Source organism: Petromyzon marinus, chromosome 31, assembly GCF_048934315.1.
Source record: "Petromyzon marinus isolate PM22_M1 ecotype Great Lakes invasive population chromosome 31, UKy_Petmar_22M1.pri1.0, whole genome shotgun sequence".
Taxonomy (NCBI): Eukaryota; Metazoa; Chordata; class Hyperoartia; order Petromyzontiformes; family Petromyzontidae; genus Petromyzon; species Petromyzon marinus.
In genome coordinates this window covers 14,439,780-14,463,293 of record NC_133697.1, presented here as the reverse complement: position 1 = coordinate 14,463,293, position 23,514 = coordinate 14,439,780, and the positions used below count along the sequence as shown (strand labels likewise).

At 43.6% G+C, this 23,514-nt stretch overlaps 1 protein-coding gene across 1 annotated transcript; it reads left to right on the top strand.

The window, feature by feature from the left end:
• Nucleotides 1-1,731: 1,731 nt before the first annotated feature.
• On the top strand, nucleotides 1,732-22,766 carry EEF1G (eukaryotic translation elongation factor 1 gamma). The gene is made up of 10 exons (XM_032964172.2): nucleotides 1,732-1,883; nucleotides 2,058-2,216; nucleotides 4,469-4,532; nucleotides 8,294-8,436; nucleotides 8,752-8,895; nucleotides 11,988-12,117; nucleotides 12,416-12,614; nucleotides 15,083-15,255; nucleotides 20,216-20,340; nucleotides 22,277-22,766. Exons 1-10 carry the CDS (start codon nucleotides 1,872-1,874, stop codon nucleotides 22,433-22,435), a joined length of 1,308 nt encoding a protein of 435 aa, XP_032820063.1. The 5' UTR covers nucleotides 1,732-1,871; the 3' UTR covers nucleotides 22,436-22,766.
• The last annotated feature ends 748 nt before the right edge of the window (nucleotides 22,767-23,514 follow it).

The following is a 23,514-nucleotide window of genomic DNA, read 5'->3' as shown; positions in this document are numbered from 1 at the left end:
GGTGCTGGCCATCCACCGCTTCGTGTACCGTTCCGGCCTTCATAGGTGCTCGATAACGGCACTGTCTTGCCCCAACAGTCTGTTAAGGCTATACGGGGGATCTTTGTCTTTGCAAAGAAAAGTGTCTTGGCATAATTCGGGTATCACCACAGGGGTAGGCTGTTTGGGGCAAGTGCTTTTAGCGAGCACATATTGGGCCGTCACGCACCTAGGGGGGTGAGACATTTGTGACGATGTGTGACGAGGGGGGGGGGGGTGTTTAAGAAATGTGACGTCACATCAAAATGCGCAACTTTAAATAAATATAGACAACACGTTCTACTTAATTAAATAGACTTTTTAATAATTGTTTTCTCCTACAACATCAGAGTGCAGCGCCACATTAAATACGCACTACAATGACAATAGTTTAAAGCGATTTGAAGCATCTTTCTATATTTTTTTGGAGGGGGGGGGGGTCAGAGCTTTGTGACGCCGTATGACAAGGGGGGGGGTCATAAATCGTCCAAAATCGCGTGACGTCATTTATGGACGGCCCCTGTGTAGCAACACGCCCGGCCGCCTTTGTCTCTCCAGTGCTGATGCGTACACGTGACACCAGGTACTCATTTAAGGCTGAGTCAACCGAGATGGGGCCGCACAACAAATAACTCACAGCCACAACTTGTATTCTTGGTTCTTTCGGTAAAGTCACGTAGAAGGGAAACAATAAAATAATAAAAATATAAAACAATACAATTCTCACGACGTTTCGACTGCAACACAAGCAATCATCATCAGGTGTGAAAACCACAGCAAGAATTGTTTTTAAAAGTGGCGGGTTTTTTTAACGTTAGCACCACAGATGGACGAGTCCATCTATGTTCGGAAAAGAGGAGGGGGGAGACGAAAAATAATGGATGTGGTCTGAAAGCCACCGTAAGCGTGAACAATCAATTAAAACCTGAAATGGTTTATAAAATCCTTCCAATGATTGCTAAGCCAGAATCCATCTTCTCGGTTGAAATTGTCTCTGTGTTTGTATATGTGGATAGCCTCATGAACGAATCTCTCATGGTAGCCAGATGGCTTGCAAAGAACCTCTGTCTTGGAGAAGTCAATGTCATGTGAGCCTACTGAATAATAACAGTGATCTGCCACGGCCGAGGTGTTGGTCCTACCGTGTTTTAGGTCTGCTTTGTGTTCACGAATGCGGTCCGAGACATGTCGTTTGGTTTCTCCAATGTAACTACTACCAAAGACAAAAGACCCCCATATAGCTTTAGCAAACTGTTGGGGCAAGTGCTGTTAGCGAGCATTTATGAAGTCCGGCACGGCGCACGAGGGTGGCCAATCCCACGCCCGGACGCATTTTTCTCCCCAGTGGCGACGTTTACAGACCGCACCAGGTACTCATTTGAGGCCGAGTCGACCTAGGGGAGGCCCAGGACCGGTTCAAATAATCGTCATTTTTCGTCACCAGACACTTTTCGCTGCGCTCATTGTCACAGACGCGGCCCACCGCCACCACAGAAACTATCGCCTGTGCACCACTGGAGGGCAGTCTACAGTCAGGGGACACGGGATATTGCTCACAATCGTCACTTTATGATCTTTGACCGTGAGCGGGAATCGAACCCGGGACCCGCCGAGTTCGTAGCGTGGCGCAGCGCTACCCCCCCACCGCTCCCCACGCGGGGGCGCGCGCGCGTTGCAATCCACGTGGCCGCACAAGAAGCGCACGTGGTCGAAGGAGGGAGGGAGTTGGAGGACACGCGGCTGTCGTAAAGCGACGACGTCGCAAAGTTGGCCCCTTCTCGCGCCTCTCTCTCCCCCCGCCCCTCTCTACTTTACGGCGCCGCCGTCAGCACGCGGCCTCTCTTTCAGGCAAGATGGCGACAGGGGTGAGTCGTACTGGGGCGGCGCGCACTGCAGAATCCGTCTCGGAGCGCGGGCATCCTCGCGTTCGGAGCGAAACAACTCGGCCGGTGTGGCGCATCGAGGTGTCCCGCGTGCGGCCGCCGCGTCATTTTGTCCGCCTCGCTTTGTTGCCCTGTGCGTGCGTGCGGTGCGCGCAGACGCTGTACACGTACCCGGAGAACTGGCGAGCCTTCAAGGCCCTGGTCGCGGCGCAGTACAGCGGGGCCAAGATCAAAGTGGTCGCGGAAACTCCCGAGTTCATCTTCGGGCAGACGAACAAAAGCGAAAAGTTTATCGCCAAGTTCCCGCTAGGAAAGGTGAGGAGAGAGTGAGACGGCTGATGGGGGGTGGGGGGGGGGTTGGCTGCGGCTGCGGCTGCTGTGAGGATGTGAGAAAGTTTGTGGTTGTTGGGGATTCGCGCTACGCTATGAACCCGGCGACCGACCCGGGGTTCGACTCCCGCTCACGGCCAACAGCACCGGTGACGATTTATCTGAACCGGCCCTGGGCCTTACCGAGGGTGTGTAGTCAACATCGCCACTGGGGAGACAAAGGCGGCCGGGCGTGGTGCTACTGGCCACGCATTCCCTCGTGTGCCGTGCCGGCCTTCATAGGTGCTCGCTAACAGCACTCGCCCCAAACAGTCTGTCAAGGCTATGCGGGGGTCGGCGGGGGAGGGGGTGTCCCGAATGAATGGGTAAAGCCGCGCGTGTCCCACAACACGGAGCGGCGCGTTTCGCGCCTCTCTTGTTCGTTTGAAATGTAAATATTGCCCCTCTTGTTCACGGTGTTGATAAGACATTCGTGGTTGGGTTGGGTTTGATTGTCTTTTTTAAGTCCCACGGAGCTCGCCTACCCCACACACACACAATGTTAGAGGCGTCAAAGGCGTCGTCTGCTGCCTTCATTGTGCTGACGTGGTGTCGTGGCAGACAGAGAATCTGTGTGTGTGTGCCCCTGCTGCTGCAGTACGATGATTGTAGTTGCAGTGTAAATTCAGTCTTAAATATGACCGTGTCAATTACAACGGGACGCATATGCACTCGTGATTATTTATGGTTTGTGCAGTTGAACGTGAAATATGCGTCAAAACGTGGGTATTCACGTCTTTCGTGCGGCGTTAACAGTGGCTTGCAGTGTGTCAATTGAAATGTTTAAAGTGGTGAATATCGGATATAAAATGTTATTATACGAGTTAATGTGTTCTTTTTGACTGGTGGCCACAAAAGCTACTTTTGTACAATACAACAGTGTATGCGGTGTAAATGCAAAATGAATTAACGCATAACGCATTTGCGTTGTGATGCAAGTAGTTTCTGCAAATCCCGATGTCTGCATGAGTCGGTTGGAGCCAGAACTTTGATAGTGCTGGCAGGGCCCCTCGGCTTTGCAGACGACGTCAATGACTCGTGAGCTACAGCGCCCTGGTGTAGAATGAAGAGTGTCGGTTGTGGCGTGGCATCCTTAGAAATGTTAAGAGCCATTGAGGACTATAATTACTATGAAGTCCGATTATTTAAATTAGATCATTTAAAGTAACCAATATCGGATGAGACCAATTGGATAGCAGAAGAAAAGTTGACGAGTCATTCCCGTTACTCGTGTGTGCTGCCACTGTACGGGAGGTTATGGGTTTGCGTCTTTGTGACGTCATCTGCATCACGCTGGGTGTGGCTTGTAGGGGGTTTCCCGCCTTCGCGATGTAGGGGCGGCGGCCATTTTTTAAGGGGCCTGAGCAATTGGCCACAATGTGGCCTATTGCAATTTTGTGAGGATTCATCGACTAATAGTTAAGTCTTTATTGGTAGAGGTAGCTACCCCCCTCCCCCCGTGCTAATAATTAAAAGTTTGATAACATGGTGTTTTTTATTAAGTGTTACAATAACATGGATTGGTCTCCTTGGTCTGCAATGAGTGGAGTGTGGAGTAGTAATGTTTTCCACGGCATTGCGGAGTAGAGCAATTGGCCATAGACTAACGTGTTTATTGAACCTGAGCCACGATATACAACTAAAGGTTTGATCCTCAATGAGTCATGATGCCTGAATATAGCGAGCGTTTTCCCCCTCTACCCCCTGGTGTAATGTTGCTCCAGTAGTGCAAGCCTGGGATCTCGTGAGATAATTTACCATGAAGGTTTTGCAGGACTGTCAATGCTGATATAAGCAATGGTTTGTGTTGTATGGTAGTGAATCATTAGTATTTATAGGTGTGATATGTGTGCCAATTAATGATCATTCTTGATCCATCTGTTTCTGTGTGAAGTGGATATGTACACTGATAAAATTGACAGCCATTATGTTCTACCTTGGTTATTTTTTCGATACCTAAATCCACTGGACAGTGCTCTAGGCTGGTAAATTTAGGCCAAAAGAGATGGCAAGGAATGGAAATGGGTGGTGTATAACTGAGTGGTTCAATATTGTAATGTTAAACGTTTTTTATGAAAAATTACGAATAATCTCGCCTTAATTAATATATGCGACTCAACATTTTAAGTATGCAAAAGTTACATGCAAAAAAGTTGTTATATTTGAATACTTTACCACTTTTTCTTGTTTTTCTTTAGGTACCAGCTTTTGAAGGGAGCAATGGATTCTCATTGTTTGAGAGCAATGCCATTGCACACTATGGTAAGTTGGGCAGCATTATAAGTTGTAGTTTATGGATAATTTATGTGATGTCGTTGACATTTGTGTATTTTTCAGATAATGTATTATTGCATTTAAATATGATTTTTTTTATCAAATGAACGTTTAGGCCCCTAAAGAATGAATATGAAAGTTCAAGTGCTGCTGCATGCTCTTTCACTTGATTTGTCCCAAATAGGAATAGGGTAGGATTGTACTAAACATGCTTAATATTTGTATGCAGTTGGACCTGTTAAAATTATTGGTGAACATAATTGTATTACTTTGGTGTACCTCATGAGGGTGTGATTCTGAATAATAATATTTATACTGGAGGAATCTGATGAGTTGTAACGCTCTTGTTCACAGATTTCAAGTAAATATACAAATTGGCCTGCAGAACATAATAACTACACCTTCACAGTTACCCTGTAGGAAACAAATTCGCATTCGTCTATAGCGTTTAAAATTACCTTGCAAGTCCCTTTTCATTTAGCATTTTTTTTTTCTGCAGCTCTGGAAGCTCTTATTAGTTATATTTCTATCCGTCGTCTTTGGTTCTTTTGGTAAAGTCACGTAGAATGAGAATAAAATAATAAATTGATCAAATAAAATAACACAATATTCTCACGACGTTTCGGCCACAAAAACGTCGTGAGAATATTATTGTGTTATTTTATTTTATCGATTTATTATTTTATTCTCATTCTACGTGACTTTACCGAAAGAACCAAAGGAGATGAATCCTTGCAGTCACGAAAGCTTTAAATCGAAATTTCTATCCATGTCAAATGAGTGTTTTTTCCATTGTTGCACTGGTAAAAAAGTTGCATGTCTTAATTAATGCAGGATTATTGTATGTAGGTGGGGGAATTGAGCTGAAGCATTGTGTTTGCCCAATGATTGCCAAGCGTGTTAATGAGTACCCCGTGTGATTGGCAAACCTGTCAACCCCTTATCAGTACCTACCTTATTACAGACCAATTCAGACCTTATTGGTCACCACGTGTCCCTTATAAATCTCAACGTTCATCCTACAGTCCCATCACAAGGGGAGAAACACAAAGACACAATAGTTTCTACTCACTTTCCCTGTTTAAGAATAAGGGGTAAGCTATAGTGGTTGACAGGTATGACAGTGTGGTGTATAGGAGTGTGTAGTGGGGTATAGGAGTGTATAGTAGTGTACAGTGCATACCTGTCAACCCCTGTCAGTGCCTACCTTATTACAGACCAATTCAGACCTTATTGGTCACCCCGTGCACCCTTATAAATCAATAGCAAGTCAGCAAATGTGTGAACTCTATTTGGATGTACATATTTTTGGTAAGTTGTGAAGAAACACTGGTTTTATATTTCACCATATATACAGATTAGGAGTGATTAACATTTCAAAAGTGTAGCTTGTGCATCCATAGCTGGTTATAAAGGCCTCGTGACACTATACAAGTGTGAAAGGAGTTTTGCAAATTGGAAAAATGTATATAATTTCATATTCCTGGATATCTCGATGATAAAGTTGTGCTAGCCTCGTAACAACATCATTTAAGGCAGTGGTTCTTAATCTCTGGGGTGCATGCACCCCCTCTAGGGGGGGGTGCGAGATGCCCTTTCTGAGAACCAAAGATGGGGGGGGGGTGCAGGCTGCAGTCAAGGTTAAGAACCACTGCTGTAACGCCTGCTTATAATGGTTCCTTGAACGTGGCATGGCAGCTTGGGTGTGGTGAGTGGGGCAGGGTGTGGGGACGAAGGTGGAAACTGGGCAGGCAGGGTGGGATCCGAAGGGTGGCGAGTCAAGTGAACAAGACCAGAGGTTGGGGCTCGTGGTGGAACTCCGGTTATTACTTTCCACGATCGCAGCTTTGCCACGTTATGGTTTATATCTCTGGCCATCAGATTTTGCCTCGTGGTGAATTGCAGGGTTATACCTTCACGTAATGACTTGGGTGTGTGTTATCGTTTCAGGAACTGTTGGTAAAAACAAGCACGCAAACTAACTAATTGTGGAAAATGTAAATTGAAGTCTACTGCCAATGAGCAGTCTTAATGTCAGACCTTCTTGAAACATGCTGCAAAGTAAAATTGCTTGGATTTTATGAGACTTTTGATTTATAACAAGTGGAACAACTTTCATATGGCATTTAGGTATTCACTACCAATGTTCTTGCCTGCTTTAATGCAGAATTTTTACATATCGATGTAATCATTTCAGATTAATGCTCCACATACATTTATGATTTTTTTTGCAACATTTCGATATGGACAGAGTGGATTAATGTGTGTGCTCAATATCTGCAATGTTTCATATTGGGTCATATACTGGCTATTTTTAGTCACCGATTTCTACAAAGATGAACACAACTTGTGATTGTACATCAAGTAAAAGGGCATCCACTGCAATGCGCAATTCTGTTTGCATCATATTGTTATAGGGAGGGGGAGTACATCGCATGATGGATTGGAGAGTAGGGGAGCCATGTCTATTTATGCGATTTTAATCATGGCTTTCCCTTTGCATTTGTTCTCTGGTAGAAGGATAGACAGCATGGATCAGTATAGGGATTGGCAATCATAATCAGATTGGAAAGTGTTATATTTTGTTGGTATATAATCGGATAATTTTAGCTAGGGTGACGTTTAGCCTTGTTTATACCGTGACTATGTACCAACTTGGGCTACAGATTATTAGACTGAAGAGTAGTTTTGACAGATGTTAGCCCACAATTCTACTTTTGAGACTTAAATGCGAAGTAGACCTCAAGTATAATTATAAGTGAAGTGTGGCATGCCACATGGGATAGGACGAGACGATGGGTTATTCTGAAATACCCAATTTCAAAGGGAAATCGAGCAATCGTGCTGTGACCAGATACCAAGACTGGGGTTCTGATGAATTGCATGAAACTATAGTGCAAGGGAAAGGCACGTGGCTTAATTTAAAAGACTCGGGTGTATACATGGCTGCAATTATGGTGTCGGTAGCATCTTTGGTGGTGCAGAAGTGGAGCAGAGACGTAATAGAGCTAGAAGTGCAGCAAACACGATATATTTAAGTTGAAGATTCCCCAAAAGTATCATTGCAAACCTCGTGTAAGAATCTGATTGAGCCATATGGACTCTTAAGAAGAGGAAGCTATTCAATGGGAAGAAACCCAGTAAACAAATGGGTCATCTGTGCATGAGAGACTTTGGAGACTACAGTTGTATTAAAAATGCTCCTGATTGGGGTATTTACAGCCGTTGGAAATTATAGGTACTGTCTCTGTACTTTACCTTGATGTGCCCGTGAGAAACACTAAGTTGATAGCAGATAAGGAAAGGCTCTGGCATTTTTGCAGATATTGGTTAAGTAGAAATATGTAACTAGTAGAAGAATTTATATTTTGGGTAGTAACGTGCATAATACTGGGCAGTGAAAAGAAGATGGAGACATTTTAAAATCAACAGTGGATTGTTTTAAGGATGGCAATAAACTACTTTGTGTTAATAGTGTTAAAAGATCATTGTTTGAGGCTGAATTAATGTTGGTTTACTGGTCTGAGAGCTATAATTTAACGAATCAACTAAAAACAGCATAATGCTTCAGTGAATAGTTCCACGCCGTGTATGATAGAAATCTTTTGGCAGGATTGGTTTAGCAACTTGGAATTTCAGAATATAAAGTGGTAAGAATTATGCAACAATTCAGTATATTAAAAAATACCATACATCGTAGTTTTCTGTTTAGTAATTTCTGCAATTTCTCCCAATTTTTTTTATTTCAGTTGCCAACAACTCCCTGCGTGGTGATAACAATGAGGCGTCGGCGAAAGTCCAGCAGTGGATCAGCTTCGCCGACAGCGAGATCGTTCCAGCCTCCGCCACCTGGGTCTTCCCCACGCTTGGTATCGTTCAGTACAACAAGCAGGTGGGTAGATTCACACTCTTCGGCTGCACATTCAAGTCCGTGTATGTGTGTGTAGTTCATATGGGGAGTGGTTGTGTAGCCGTTATTGCATTGCGCTACAAACCCAGCGACCCAAGTTGGATTGCCTCTCACAGCCAACACCAGCGGCGACTATTGGAATTGGTCCTGGGCCTCTCCTAGGTCGACTCGCCACTAGAGAGACAAAGGTGGCCGGGTGTGATGCTGGCCACCCCAAAAGCAATCGGGATTAGGGTATTGGCTACAAAAACAACATTTGAAGTTTAATTAAATATCAGTTTTTCTTGTACCTGACAGTCAACAGATCGGGCAAAGGAAGATGTCAAGAAAGCCTTGGGCATTTTGAACGAGCATCTAAAGGCTCACACTTTCCTGGTGGGGGAGCGAGTCAGTTTGGCGGACATCACGGTGGTGTGCAGTCTTCTCGCACTCTACAAACAGGTACTGGACTCATCCACACATTCACGAATATTTTTAAAGTTCGGTTTTGGTGCAGCCAAGGACTAAATCAATTTCGATTTGAAGCTTTCGTGACTGCAAGGATTCATCTTCTTTGGTTCTTTTGGTAAAGTCACGTAGAATGAGAATAAAATAACACAATAAAATTATCACGAAGTTTCAGCCACAACGCAAGCAGCCATCTTCAGGTGAAAGGTACAGAACTGTCGGGTACAGAACTGTCGGGATGACAGGTCTGTACCTTTCACCTGAAGACGGCCGCTTGCGTTGTGGCGGAAACGGCGTGAGAATTTTATTGTATTATTTTATTCTCATTCTACGTGACTTTACCGAAAGAACCAAAGAAAACTAAATCAATGTTACAAAGTTTCTAACTCGAGGCGTCTCATGTTCTTGTTATTTCTTAACACTGCAGGTTGCACTGTCTGCTTTAATAAAGTCCTGATGAAGTTGGGCTACAGTCGATAATATTGACGAGCCTTGTGATGTGTGTGACTCAAGTACGTGGGAACGAGGGACATGTTCATTGAGCTTATACGTGAAATCGCACGAATAACTAGCCAGCTTATGACAATATCATGGGCTGGACAGGAGAAATGGTCACTCAATGGTAATTGTAGGTTTTTTTCTCAAATGTGATGAAAATAAACCAACATTAAAGAAATCAGGAATGGCAACTATTGTTATACATTTGCTTTTGGATTAGACATGTAGCCGCAGCCAAGTTGCCAGCGCATTTGCAGCTGAGACGGTTTGCAATGGTGAACAGTTGAATTTGCACAGCCACAGATTACAAAAAAAATGACTGCGTTCTTAACCATACTTAAAATAATGTATCTATTCCAAGTGAAGCGAATTATTATGCACTGGCGTCACATTCCTTTCACTCCATAGCACCAGGGGCGTCACCACAGGTCCCCCTCGCCTCAAACAATGTTGCTCCAGGCACCGTCGCTTTGTTATTCCGGGCCCTGTTGCCCCTTGGCAGCCGACCGTGAAAGCCCTCGTTGCCACCGCCATGTGCTCCCCGTAGCACATCACCTCGTCTTCCCAGGCCTCCCTCCGTAACCACAAGGCTCCAGGCACTCCCCACCACAGTTTTTAAATCACAATGCCCTGCAGACGTACGCTCTCGTGCTCCAAGGTCCCATCAGCCCAAAGGCCCAAGCGCCACCAACAACCGCTGTCTGTTACTACATGCAAAGACAAAGAACCCCCGTGTAGCCGTAACAGACTTTTGGGGCAAGTGCTGTTAGTGTGCCCCTACTAACATGCATGCTTAATGCGCTTGCACACATGTATGTACATATGTATTGAAACTTACAATTCTACACATGCACACTAGCCAACTAAAATGTAGATTATGACCAACACTTGTGCGCTCTGAGATGCCCCAATGTGAGCTGAGTTTACCATATACACACGTCATTGCAGTATACTCCATTTGAACAGTAGATGGCAGACATACCTTGATCCACATTTAACTTTCCAACACCAAACGGTTGAAGTGAATGTAAAAACCATTACGCAAAAATAGCATAATTTTAATACTTCATTTTGCCAACAAAAAAAATCACCAAGCTAATATTCATACATTTGAAAAATACGGATCTGGTTTTAAACTTGTGCCAATGCAAGGCAAGCTGCTGTCCACGTGTTTCCAGCGCGTGCCGTCGCCACACGTGCACTTCGTATCAGAGAGCGCGAGGGGGCGCCTGTGTCCACGTACCGCAGGCCTAGGCCACTCGAGGTGGGGCATGCTTCTAGAAGCTTGTTTATTTTCTCTAAGCATATCTCAGTGGCACTCAGTGGCTTGTGCCTTTTGTTTGCTTTGTATCTGCTTGTTCGATGGCAGTTTTTAGAGTTGTGAAATTAAAATTTAAAACTTTTGGCTCTCTGCAAGCCAGTAATTTACATTTGAAGTAAAAAAGATGAATCCCATTTTGGAATTGTAATCATCTCACAAATGAACGTTTTGTTGATCGTTCATCTTTTAAGAGATACTTCTCGACTCTTTCTGTTCCAGGGTATTTAATACCCATGTGGAAAACCTTGACCCCAGTTTGCTGGAATAGGGAAAAGAATAATTGTTGAGGTACCCACAAGGGAGTCCCTTCAAGCTGTGGAATGTGCATAGACCACAGTTTTACGCCCAGTCCATGGGAAACTTAGCTTGCAATTACTTGGCAGTGGCCATGATACAAAATAATAAACTCATTAGTTACAAAGTAATGTTTTCTCAAACTAATTATGCTTTAACAATCCAAAATGTAGGGCTGTGTTGTGTTTTTTTTTAAGAATGTGTACAGTTATCTTGAGTGGTGCAAAATGATACAATTCCAAATACAAATGTTGGTGAGAGTAACAAGTGTGAAATTAGGCAACTATCCACAATGCATTTACAAACACTTCCCCTTGTATGTTTGTTATATTCTCAATATGTTTTACAGGTGGCGCTCTAACAGCTCGGTCGTATCATGGACGTGAAATCATTTTGAGATCCTATTGCTGTTCAATGATGGAATTGTCACTGAATAAAGTTGAGATGTTTGGTTTAGAAGGATGTCTGTCACCAATGGCTGATTTAAGTTTTCGATTAAATTATTGTTATTTTCTGCATTATTTGTTCTGTATATACTCAATTTCCACTGCCATTTAACAGTTAGTTTCTCTATGCCTGATTGATGTGGGTTCGTCTAGAAAACCACTTGGTAAATATAACAATCTGGATTTGAAGCTTTTGTGACTGCAGGAATCCATACTCTTTTTGGTTCTTTCGGTAAAGTCACGTAGGTAGAAAATTAATAGATCACGAAGTTTCGATCGCAACACAAGCAATCGTCATCAGGTGGGACAACCTCAGCATTAAATGTGGTCCTTAGAATTATATGATAAAGTTTAGGCATGTTAATTGTTTTATTTTGGATGTATTCAGATACAACTATAGTGTAGAGTGTAATTTATCATATTGTACATTGAGAGTAAAGATTTTCAATGTGTTAATTCCTGCAATGTCAAAGAACGTAACAAGTGAAAGCATCCCACGTAAAATGTCATGTTCTTGTTTTGGCTAGGTTCTGGAGCCCTCGTTTCGTCAGCCATTTGGCAACGCAAACCGCTGGTTTACCACCTGCATCAACCAGCCACAGTTCAAGGCTGTGCTGGGAGAAGTGAAGCTGTGTGACAAGATGGCCCAGTTTGATGGTATGGAGCCACTTTACCTCAAACATTCCTAAAGAGACGTTCAAACGGCTTAATGGGCTCAATTCATGTTAGGCGGTAAGGTAATTTTGACCAAAATTTGGTGGGAAAATTGTGAAATCGCTTTTTTTTCTGCAGATTTAACCAAATTCAAATGTTGGTTTGGAATTGTGTTCTTTACGAAGTCTCCTTGTACGTGCCAACCTATTTGAACAAAAAAAGATATTGTATTGATTGCAATGCATTGCAAACTGCGAAAAGCTGTCGGTGCACTTACAAGGCAACTTAACTTATTTTACAGCCAAAAAGTTTGCGGAACTACAGCCCAAGAAAGACACCCATTGCAAGGAGAAGTCCACAAAAGAGAACAAACACCACGACGAGAAGAAGGAAAAGAAGAAGGAGGAGCCTGCGGCCGCTGAGGAAGATTTTGACGCTGCAGATGAAGCGCTCGCAAATGAACCCAAAGCCAAAGACCCCTTTGCTGCCCTGCCCAAGAGGTCAGTGGCAGCGCCGGTGTGTGTGAGCGGTCCCCCGTCGTCCTCGCAAAAAAATCCTCTTGCCTTTTGGAATTTTGCAATCCCGAAGTCTATTCCCAGAACTGCAGGCATTGCCTTGAAATATAGCTTGCATGTGTGCCGGATGCCAGGAGGTTCATGGGATGGGCTGAATGAGGGTGGTGGAGGGGGGGGGATTTTGCATTCGGAAGAGGGAATGTGTGGCAGCTAGATTTCGAGAGGGGCGGCGGGAGGAGGCTCAAACTTGGTAGATATTTTTTTTAATGCATAGGTGGGGTGGCGAGCGAGTGTCGACGCAAGTCTCCCGTCTGACCTTCACTCTTTTTGGCACGGGTTTCGATGACTTGACTATGTGCCAGCTGTTTTTCTGGGGCCCTTGCATTCTGAATTCTCGGGGCCTCATCGTGAGGGGGAGGACGCACTTGTTGAGTTGAAGGGATTGGATTTCTCTCGGATCCATTGCATTTATTTCTTTGCGAACCCGGAGTGGATTTTGGACAATGGTGATTATTGGATGGGTGAATGGTTTAAACTGCTTTGGTCCTCTAAAATTAGTATTTCGATAGGCGAACTCTGTTGGCTAACTTTGTTACCTTGTGTGTGTTTTTTTACAATAGCATCACTATATTACTTTTTAAGATGTAGCAATTTTTCTGATAAAAAAAATATCCAGAAAGTTTGTATTTGATTTTTTAAGGAAAAACACTAATGGCAAGGTATCATATATCGTGATGTATGTGGTTATGCTATGTACGTCTGAACATTTTCTGAATTTTAGTTGATATAATTAAGACGAGCATACAAAACGGCCTACAGTTATTTCTTACGCATTTTAAAGGTAGTTAAGTCATAATAAATAGCTTTTGGTATATATCACACTTCTATTTGATTTAGCATGTTTATTGTAACGTTATATGTTTTTACTGTGACACTGCCATGGGCATGTTTTTTGACTCGTATTTCATGTTGGGGGGGGGGGGGAATGGGGAGTGGAATTCCAGCCAAAATATGGACAAGTGAGTGGAGAGAGGGCCTGGCCAATTCTCAACCCACTCTTCCCAAACTCGTGCAGTATTTTGCAAACAGAGATTGCTGCTATGATAAACCACTAGGCGGCACCTTTTAGGAAAATAACATTACAGGTTTTGCTCACTGTTTTGTTTATGCCATTTCACATGTATGTGACTAACCTTAACGCATTTCCTTTACACAATTTGCTGTGTGCGGTCGGAAGTGTGGGACAACATTGTTGTGTGCTGAATGCACCGCTCGGCAGGCAGCTGACTCCTTTGTTCGAGCCCTCTTTTTTTGGAACGGATCTTCTACTACTACAGCATAGAGCAGGTGTCACCAAACTACGGCCCGCGGGCCGAATGCGGCCCGCGGGCCGAATCCGTTCCGCGAGGTCAGCCCATCAGGCCCGCCGACGGTACTTGAATTTGGTTGATAAAACCTATGGAACACGAAACGTTGTGATACAATTCAAATTTCAATATTATGTTTAGAATACTAGGAGCTCTTCACGCATGCGGAGACCTGACTGCTATGTTCCTTAAATGTACTATTTTTAATTATTGTATCTAGATTTTCTTGTTTATTGTAATGTTTGCTTATTTCGCGCCATCCCAAGTACTTCCCCGGCTTGTGGTAGCTCCGCCTACGCTCTGACGTTACCATGGTTTCCATGGCAACGTCATGGCAACACGTTACCATGGTTTCCATGGCAACGTCATAAAAAAATTGCCATGACACGCATCTTTCCCGCCCCCAGATTTTCCAACTGTCAACACAGGTCCGACGCTCCAGAAATATTTATTTATTTATTATGCGGCCCGCGCTCGCCATTCTTTCAGTTATCCGGCCCACTGTGAAAAAAGTTTGGTGACCCCTGGCATAGAGCGAGGGGAACCTGTACTATGAAAAATGTTACGTACACTTAAAACTAAACCATCCACCCGTCTTACATTGACACGCATGCCTTTATTATGAGGATATAATTATAAACAAATAAACGTGAGATGTTTATATTGGCTTGATTTTTTTATAAAATGTTTCGTACAAAATTAAAATTGTGCCAAGTTAACAAAGTGAGAAAATCGAACGCTTGTGTAGTGTTAATACTTACGCGATCCGGGGGTAGAAATACCAAAGGGATCCCAGGTTACTGTTAAAGATGACTCACGGATGAAAGGAAAAAGAAGGCAGGGTGAGAGAGAGAGAGAGGGGAACGCCCAGGAGGGGGGGAGTGGTGACATCACCGTCAGGTGCTTCCTGGTGGGATATGAAGTGGAGTGGTCACACGCAGCATGAGCTTGTGTGGAAAATAAAGAAGTGTCGTCTCCATCTTCCTCTGGTGGACTCATTACACTCGCAATGTTTACAATGCCCGGAACGTTAACGGAGGTATTTTATACTCTTTGGTATTTTATACTTGTATTGTGCGCATGCAGTGCGTTCGTTTTGGACGAGTTCAAGCGGAAGTACTCGAACGAGGACACGCTTACGGTGGCAATCCCGCACTTCTGGCAGCACTTCGATAAGGAGGGCTGGTCCATCTGGTACGGCGAGTACAAATACCCGGACGAACTCACTCAAATCTTCATGAGCTGCAATCTCATCACAGGTCAGTGCGCGGTCAGGGCCCATGATGTGTACCGCAAAAATTAAAGCAATTGAGTCGTCATCATAGAATTTCATTAAGGTGGTGCCATGTCGAATCTTTTATGAAGTTAGTGGATCTGATATTTTCCACTGCTGCCAGACTTGGTTGGTTTTAAAATCAATGAGCGGCTTCATGGCATGGTTGAACTTTGCAACAGAATGGCCGAATCAATGTGACATTTGAGGCATTCGTTTCCACGAGCCAGACATATGCATCTCAGCTTTCTGCTGTGGAACGCACCTCATGATGAGGGATGTGGGTGGGCATAGAGGGTTTCTCCTTCAAGGTATTGAAGTCTTTACTCTTTGGTTCTATTCGGTAAAGTCACGTAGGTAAAAAATAAAACAACAAAAATCACGACGTTTCGGCCACAACACAAGCGGCCTTCATCAGGTGAAGGGACCAGACTGCCTCGAAGGTGTAGAGGGGGTGAACATGCGGGTGCACATGCCACCTGCATGTGCTGCGAAAGTTTGGGGTACCACTATTTGAATAATTGGCGGACTTAGCATGATGAAAAGTGTAGAGAGGGTGAACATGCGGGTGCACATGCACCCCCATGTGCTGCAAAAGTTTGGGGTACCACTACTTGAAAAAATATACTGTACCATTGAAAATTAGTTTAATGTTTGGTTCGATTTAGAACATCTTTCCAATGGTTGCTTAATTTGAAACCATCTTCTCGGTTGAAATTGTATCTGTAGATCTGAATTGCCTCGTGAACAAATCTCTGATAAAAACCCGTGGGTTTGCAAAGAACCTTGGTATCACGATATAATTTTCTCCGATACCAAGGTTCTTTGCAAACCCATCATGCTAAGTCCGCCAATTAAATTTTTTTCAAGTAGTGGTACCCCAAACTTTCGCAGCACATGCGGCATGTGCACCCGCATGTTCACCCTCTCTACACCTTTCATCATGCTAAGTCCACCAATTAAATGCTAATTTTTTATGCTAATTCCTTTGTCAAAGCACCTTAATCCCTCTCACACAGCTTAAAGGCCGTGGTCTGAGCTTGGCTCTGTTTCACTCCAGCGCAGTCTTCGAGACAGTCTGGTCCCTTCACCTGATGAAGGCCGCTTGTGTTGTGGCCGAAACGTCGTGATTTTTGTTGTTTTATTTTTTACCTACGTGACTTTACCGAATAGAACCAAAGAGTATGGATCCTTGCAGTCACGAAAGCTTCAAATCTAGTATTGAAGTCTTGTTCTATTTGAATAGTGACAATTCATTTTTGTCACCCTTTTTTAAGACGTTATTTCATATTCTTGGTTCTTTCGGTAAAGTCACGTAGAAGGGAAACAATAAAATAATACAAATATAAAACAAAATTCTCACGACGTTTCGACTGCAACACAAGCAAGCATCATCAGGTGTGAAAACCACAGCATTAATTAATCCAATCAAGATAGTCATTAAACGAGGTTTTTAAAGACTTTTATTTCGTGCGTTTTTTTAGCATATCTAAATGTAACGGTTTAAAATGCAAATAGTACAGTGTACAGCAAGGTTTGTGTGTGGCTCAAAGAATGACGACATTTAACCCTTTTGTAAGTCTTTTGCTGCTAATTCTCTAAACACTTTTTTTTTCGGTTTGTAATGCCTTGATGGTTAAGATAGCACCACACCGTGGTATTTATGTACTTGAAATATCACGTCCTTGTTCAGCACACTGGGTAAATCCCCTATATTTGCAACTGTCATATCTACTAAGTATGTGTGCGTTTTGCAAAGTGAGTGAATGATACGAATTTTAGGTGTATCTTGTAATTTTATTGTTTGTTGCGGTTGAACCCAAATCAAGAGCCGAATGGCTCACAGGGTAAATCCTAATAAATGAAACTGAAACTATTCATAAAAATTGCTAAATGTTTTAGAAAAGTATTTTTGACAGGGCATCGGAGTTGTGCTTGCAGCCATTACTTAATCAGGTTACTCTTATGCGTCATCTCCCATTTCCAATGAGAGTATTTTGACGTAAGTGAATGTCTGAAATGTCTATATGCTGTAGCAGTGGCCTGTAAGTACAGCTCCAATGTGAGATGAAGGTTTTATAGATGCCTGGCATTTGGCCATAATTTGAAGAGGTATTTTTCATTCCAAGGATGGTTGCTTGTCTGTTGAAGGGCACAAAGTTTTAACGTTCAATTTCATTACGTTGAACGTGCTCTCGTATGTACAAAGAGAAATATGTAACCATCTACACCCTCTTCATAGCAAGAGAGACCTTGGGGGAAAATTGAATGTCAACGGCAGAAAAAAAAGTTACTATTAAGTACTGTATAATAAAAAAAAACATGACAATTTACAACTCCAATTTAATATTCAAACGGTTGATATGTTTTTACATTTAGGCCCATGAACGATCATGCTAATGAATCCATAATAGAGGTTTCTGGGTTAGATCGCGTAAATATATAAATGTGTCGTTAAAACTCGACAGCCAACTAGTAAGGGTTGTCACGTAAACAGAACGTGCCAATTTGTCACTAGTACAGCACACCGGTGTGTTGGAGAGCCAAGCCACACCATTTAATTACAACTCTCTTCATCAGGCAACAGCCAGATTTGTCCAGTGCTAATGAATGATGTTAGAATTAGTTATTTCAAATGGAATGATTTTAAAAGTTTGAGCAAAGGTGAGTTATTGTTTCATGTGACAATTTACTTCGAGGCTATGTTGCATGTATTTACTTTTGAGTTCCGTATGCGTGTGTATATATTTTAATGCATACAGTGTGCATGCGTGTGTATAGTATTGTACTCATTCACGGGCCCGGGTAAAACTATGTGGCCGGGAGTCGGAGCCATTCCCTGTTCACCTTGGGGTGCGACAGGGATGTCCTCTGGCTCCAACGTTATTTAACATCTATTTCGACCACGTAGTTCGTGAAGCCTTCAGTAGCTGTACCGGAGGAATTTCCATCTGGCACAGATACAATGGGAGGCTGATCGATGCCCGGGTGCGGTCAAGGGATGGCTCCCTATTGGTCAACCACGTTATGTTTGCCGATCTGGTAATTGCGGCTTGCTCAGAGGAGGAGTTGGAGGCGCTGCTGCTGAAACTGGAGTGTACCACCTTACCATCAGCCCCACCAAAACGAAGTACCTGCCTGGTATTTTGTACCATCGGGCACTCCACCCAAACAACTCCCAATCGGTGATGAGGCAGTTGTAGAGAGTTTCCCATACCTGGGCAGTGTGCTCATGACCGGCTCCAGTTTAACAGCAGAGGTCTCACTCCGAATCGGTCGAGCAGCATTATCTTTTCATCGGTTGCATAACGCTGTGTGGAAGCTTTCTCGTCTGCCGCTCCGCATGAAGCTTCGGGTCTTCTCGGCCACAGTCATTCCCTCCCTTATCTATGCTTGCGAAACGTGGACTCCCCTAATGGAACATTTTCGCCGGTTAGAAACATTTAGGCTGGCCTGCCTACGATCAATCCTGGGTTTAACCAGGCTGCATTGTGTGAGGAACTCTCAAATCCTCAAGATCTCGACAAAGTCCCATCGGTGAGCTCCGACAGGCAAGGCTGCGTTGGCTGGGCCATGTAGCCCGCCTGCCCAAACAGCTTTTGTTCGGCCGGATCGAGGGGGCTAAACGGGCGCGACACGGGCTAGAGAGGAGATGGAGTGATGTGGTACAGGAGGATGTGGAGCTGAGTGGACTTGCCGATGACTGGTACCAGCGGTGTCAAGATCGGCCTCTATGGAGGAGGCTCGTGAAGGACGCTACTGGGCAGTTGGAGGCAGTCGCCCTCCAACAACAACGGAGGGCGGAGGAGCGACACTCACAACAACGAGCAGAGCGCTGGGTGGCTAAAGCACAGCAAGTTGGCACAGTAGGGGGCACAGGTGGTGCTTCAGCCAGTCATCTCAGTCAATCGACCCGTGGCACCTGGGTCTGCCCCGTGACCTGCCAGCGGGCGTTCGACACTTCACGTGGCCTCAAGGTGCACATAGCCTGGCACAAGCGTCGTGGTGATGTCACCGCTACTTAGTGGCGAATGGCCGTTGTTGTTGTTGTTGACTCATTCACGATGTGTATCTAGACGTTCTCATTTTAAGTATGTGTGAATTTTGTGTGTATATATTGTTAATTTGGTGGTGTACTTGATAGAAAAATACATCTCAAACTAAGTGCCCCACATTATCCATTCTATGCAACACTGCTTCGCCCTGGCTCACTTCCACTCGTGGTGTCTGCCTTCCTGGCCCTGTTTCTCTCCATATTCTTTGTTCTGGGCCATCTCCGCATATCTACTCAGCATTCTGCCTGTGGGTCTCATTCTGTGTTACAGCATGTATTTACGTGTGTGTAATTGTGTAACTGTTTTGTGTGTGTGTGTTAATGTGTTTTACAACGTGGGAGAAGCGGTAGTGTAGAGGTTAGCACGCTGCACTACGAATCTGGCGAGCCGGGTTCGATTCCTGCTCGCAGCCATCACCAGTGACGATTATCTGAACCGGTCCTAGGCCTCCCCTAGGTCGACTCGGCCTCAAATGAGTACCTGGTGTGGTGTGTAAACATCGCCACTCAGGAGACAAAGACTGTACCGAAAGACCCATACAATATGGGATGTAACTTATTACGCAATCGTGCCAATCATTGACTGCTGTGTTGTAATAAAGCATTTGGGTCAACGGATGAAATGTGCCCTACTAATTTAAATTGATAATGTTTTAGGCATTTCTCTTTTGCAAACGTTTAAATTATTTACCAATTATAAATGATAAGGATGTTGTCTGATATTCCATTGCAATGTCTGGACAGGTTACATTCTGACCTTATCCCAGCCCCAGTCATTTGATCGTATGCGATTTGTCGATGGAAAAAAAATACATCGGATCTGGTTATAAATCACAGTGCATCTTTGGCAATAATGATTAACCGGTGTGTTAAACTACGTGTGTGAGTGTAGGAATGTTCCAGCGCCTGGATAAGCTGCGTAAGAACGCCTTTGCCAGTGCGATTCTCTTTGGAGAAAACAACAAGAGCTCCATCTCCGGAATCTGGGTCTTCCGTGGCCAGGAACTTGCCTTTGAGGTACTAATGCTGACTGCTGTGTGCCCTGATGCAAAGCCGTGTGATAGCCAAGGGACAAGAATAATATTGACCTGCATGATTTTCTTAAGATATTGAATCTGAATGAGGTGCAGTCTGTGTTAATAAGGTATTATTCTAGAATTTGTATGCAATTTGGACATGTAAAGGAAAACCATGGACATAATGCTCAGAGTGAAAACAATGTATAAAGAGCATGAATCCTCAAACTGTATGTTTTGTTCACTTAAGGTGAATGTTTTGGTGTCTTTCGTGATTAATACAAATGTTGTTTGAGTAGACATCTACAGAGACATAGTTTTTGGTAGTGGCTATTCAACATGTATAATGTTCTGGTAGTAGGGTTGGTAGATATCACTTAACATTTTGCGATTACCTTACGTTTACTGTGCTTAAATTATAGCATGATAGATTGTATGTATGATCTGTAATATCAGATATGCCACAATATTTATAACTTAAATTGCTTTAGCACAACATTAACTCGTTATTCATTACTTTATTGGAAGTACTGGGCTCACTTTTGCAGTAGCTTGGCAATGTTCTAAATTGTCATCTAATATTGTTCAATATCACTTACCTAAATGTGTTCATTGTGTGTGTGTATATATACTCTGTGGCAATAGCAATCCTGTCTCTGTCTGCCATACCTCATGCAGGCCCTCTGGCATTTATCATCCATATATTTTTTTATTCGGTGTTGCCTTGCTGCTTTGGAAGTTAGCTCTTTTTTAACTGTCATTTCAGCCCCCTTCTAGGGTTTCTTTCCGTATTCTAATTCTCCACCTTTTGAAAAGTTATTTTCCAGCACTGCCTGATGTTTCTGCAGAGTATTGTAATTTTTCTCTGTTCAGAAGCTGGGTAAACCAAGTCCACCAACTTACACTTCCTCCTGTTAACATTCTGTACCGCTAGTATTCTTAACCGGTTATAAACTATATTCTTCACTCTGCAGAATAGTTTATGGTTCTACTTCTGTTAGCATTCGGCCAATAATTATTAATCCTATCCTGAACCAGGTGCTCTGCCTTGCTTTTGTGCCAATAATTTTATCTTCATCCTCTCCTGCTTTTCCATTATTATCGTCATGAGCATGTTTTAGGTTGTTGTGGCCTCCTCTATATGCCCTCTTTAGTTTGAATACAAACTCTTAATTTTATCTTTAATGTTGCACCTAGCACCAGAGTTCTATAAGCTCCATGTGAAGTTACAAACGTGCTCCCAGTGCTTCTCAATTGTCGCGCCTCCAGAATCTTTCACATTGTTGTCGGTGTCCCTTGCACCCCGTCTGCCCACAACTTTTAAAAAGCACTAGAAAATAAGTGACTGGCCTTTCAGTATAGACGCTGGCATCTTGGGCGATCGAGAGAGCATTATCACTTTTTGACGTTCATAATAATAATAGAGCCGGGCAAGGAATTAATGTAGATTTCATCAGGTGGGGTGGGGGGGGGGAGAAATTTGTGGGGCAATAAAAAAAGGCTACAAGGTGGGCACTACAGAGATGGGGGGGGGGGGGCAAAGTAACGACCAAGGTACAGGATCACGTTACTGTCGTATGGGAAGGATGAGAACAGTAGTGCTGTGCATTTCTTGATGTTTTTGGTTCTTGAACAGACTAAAGTTACAATAGTATAGAGAGAGATACAAATGTTGGCCGTTCTTGTTTTATGAAACTATATTTGTCTATGTTTAAACTAATCTGTGATATGAATTAAATTGGCTTGGTTATTGTTGATTCACAGCCACTCGTTGCCTATAAAATGAAGGCACCCTTTCTCAAAAATATTGATGCAATTGCATATAGCTGATGCAGGCAAAATACCACTTTTGTCATCGTGTACGTACGTATGTTGAACTTCTTTCGCACCGTACGTCGCCAACCGCGCTAATGGGCCGAGTCTCGTTTGCATTGCAGCTGTCCAGCGACTGGAAGGTCGACTTTGAGTCGTATGCCTGGCGCAAGCTGGACCCCGACAGCGAGGAATGCAAGACCATGGTGAAGGAGTACTTCTCTTGGGAAGGTGCATTCAGTCACGTGGGCAAACCCTTCAACCAGGGGAAGATCTTCAAGTGAAAACCACAAACTTGTCCTCCGCATTGCACATCGCCATCTCTTGTTCGCCATGATTACGTGTAATCTCAAGGTCCCTGTCGGCAAGAGACGGTCGTGAAGTTGCAAAAAATAATTTAGCAGCAGTTTCTCAAGCCCTTGACGTTTATTTTGAGTGTCACATGAGGTGTTAAGTGAACTTGTTGTGCTGTCTTGCTTAAAAACAAGGTAGTTAATAGGGGCACTCAAGTGATTGTGTTCTCAGTGTACCTGCATACCATCCTGATCGCGTTTACAATGCAGTATTGTGAGCTGTTTGACTGCTGTTAAAAAAATAAATTAACCTCGGCTGAAATGTCGTTTGTGTTTTGTTTTTAAGTCTCGTTTGGAAATGTTGAGCGAATCGAGATGTGGCACGGTCGTTGGTGTAAAACTTGCCTGGTTTGCACCTTTGCATGTCTGCCATTTTTTGACTTCTCAACACATTGTACTAAGTTGCACAATAAACACTTCATTTAATGGCACGCATTGTCAAGTCAATCTCAGGGACGCCTGTATGCCCATTTAATTGAGCTGACTAATGTTGCAGTGGGCAATGTATTCATGTGCGAATCTGACACCCGTTTTAATTGAAAGCGAACGCAGAAATCTCGCCTTGTTCGCTGAATATTGCAACGTTTTTGTTTTTACCCACGAGTGGTTTTCGGCAGATTTAGCAGTGACCTCTCCTTTCCACGTACCAGTTAGATGGGAGGCCTTTGTCACATGTTGATATCCTGTCACTTTCATTATTCACCGACCATATATTCTTAGGTGGGATAGATTTCATATAGTTTCTATAAATGGTTCCATTTAAAACATTAAAGAAGCAAACGTTAAATAATTGGCCATGGAAACTGGTAATTCAGGTCGGTGTTTTATGCGGCTCGTTTCTCTTGAACTGGTTGAGTCATTGGCGTTCCACCCATCTTCTCAAATACAACTTTTGCAGCTCACTTTACAATCACTGAGCTCTATTGTGTGAAATCATTACACGTGACATTCGTATGGAAATGAACGCGCCTCCTGATAATGGGAGTTGCATGCGGAAGTCTGGTTAATTT

Excerpts from the sequence above, each read along its gene's own strand:
- EEF1G (XM_032964172.2), top strand. Across the intron at positions 12,118-12,415 it reads CAAGATGGCCCAGTTTGATG|CCAAAAAGTTTGCGGAACTA; the intron begins GTATGGAGCCAC and ends CTTATTTTACAG. Across the intron at positions 15,256-20,215 it reads GAGCTGCAATCTCATCACAG|GAATGTTCCAGCGCCTGGAT; the intron begins GTCAGTGCGCGG and ends GTGTGAGTGTAG.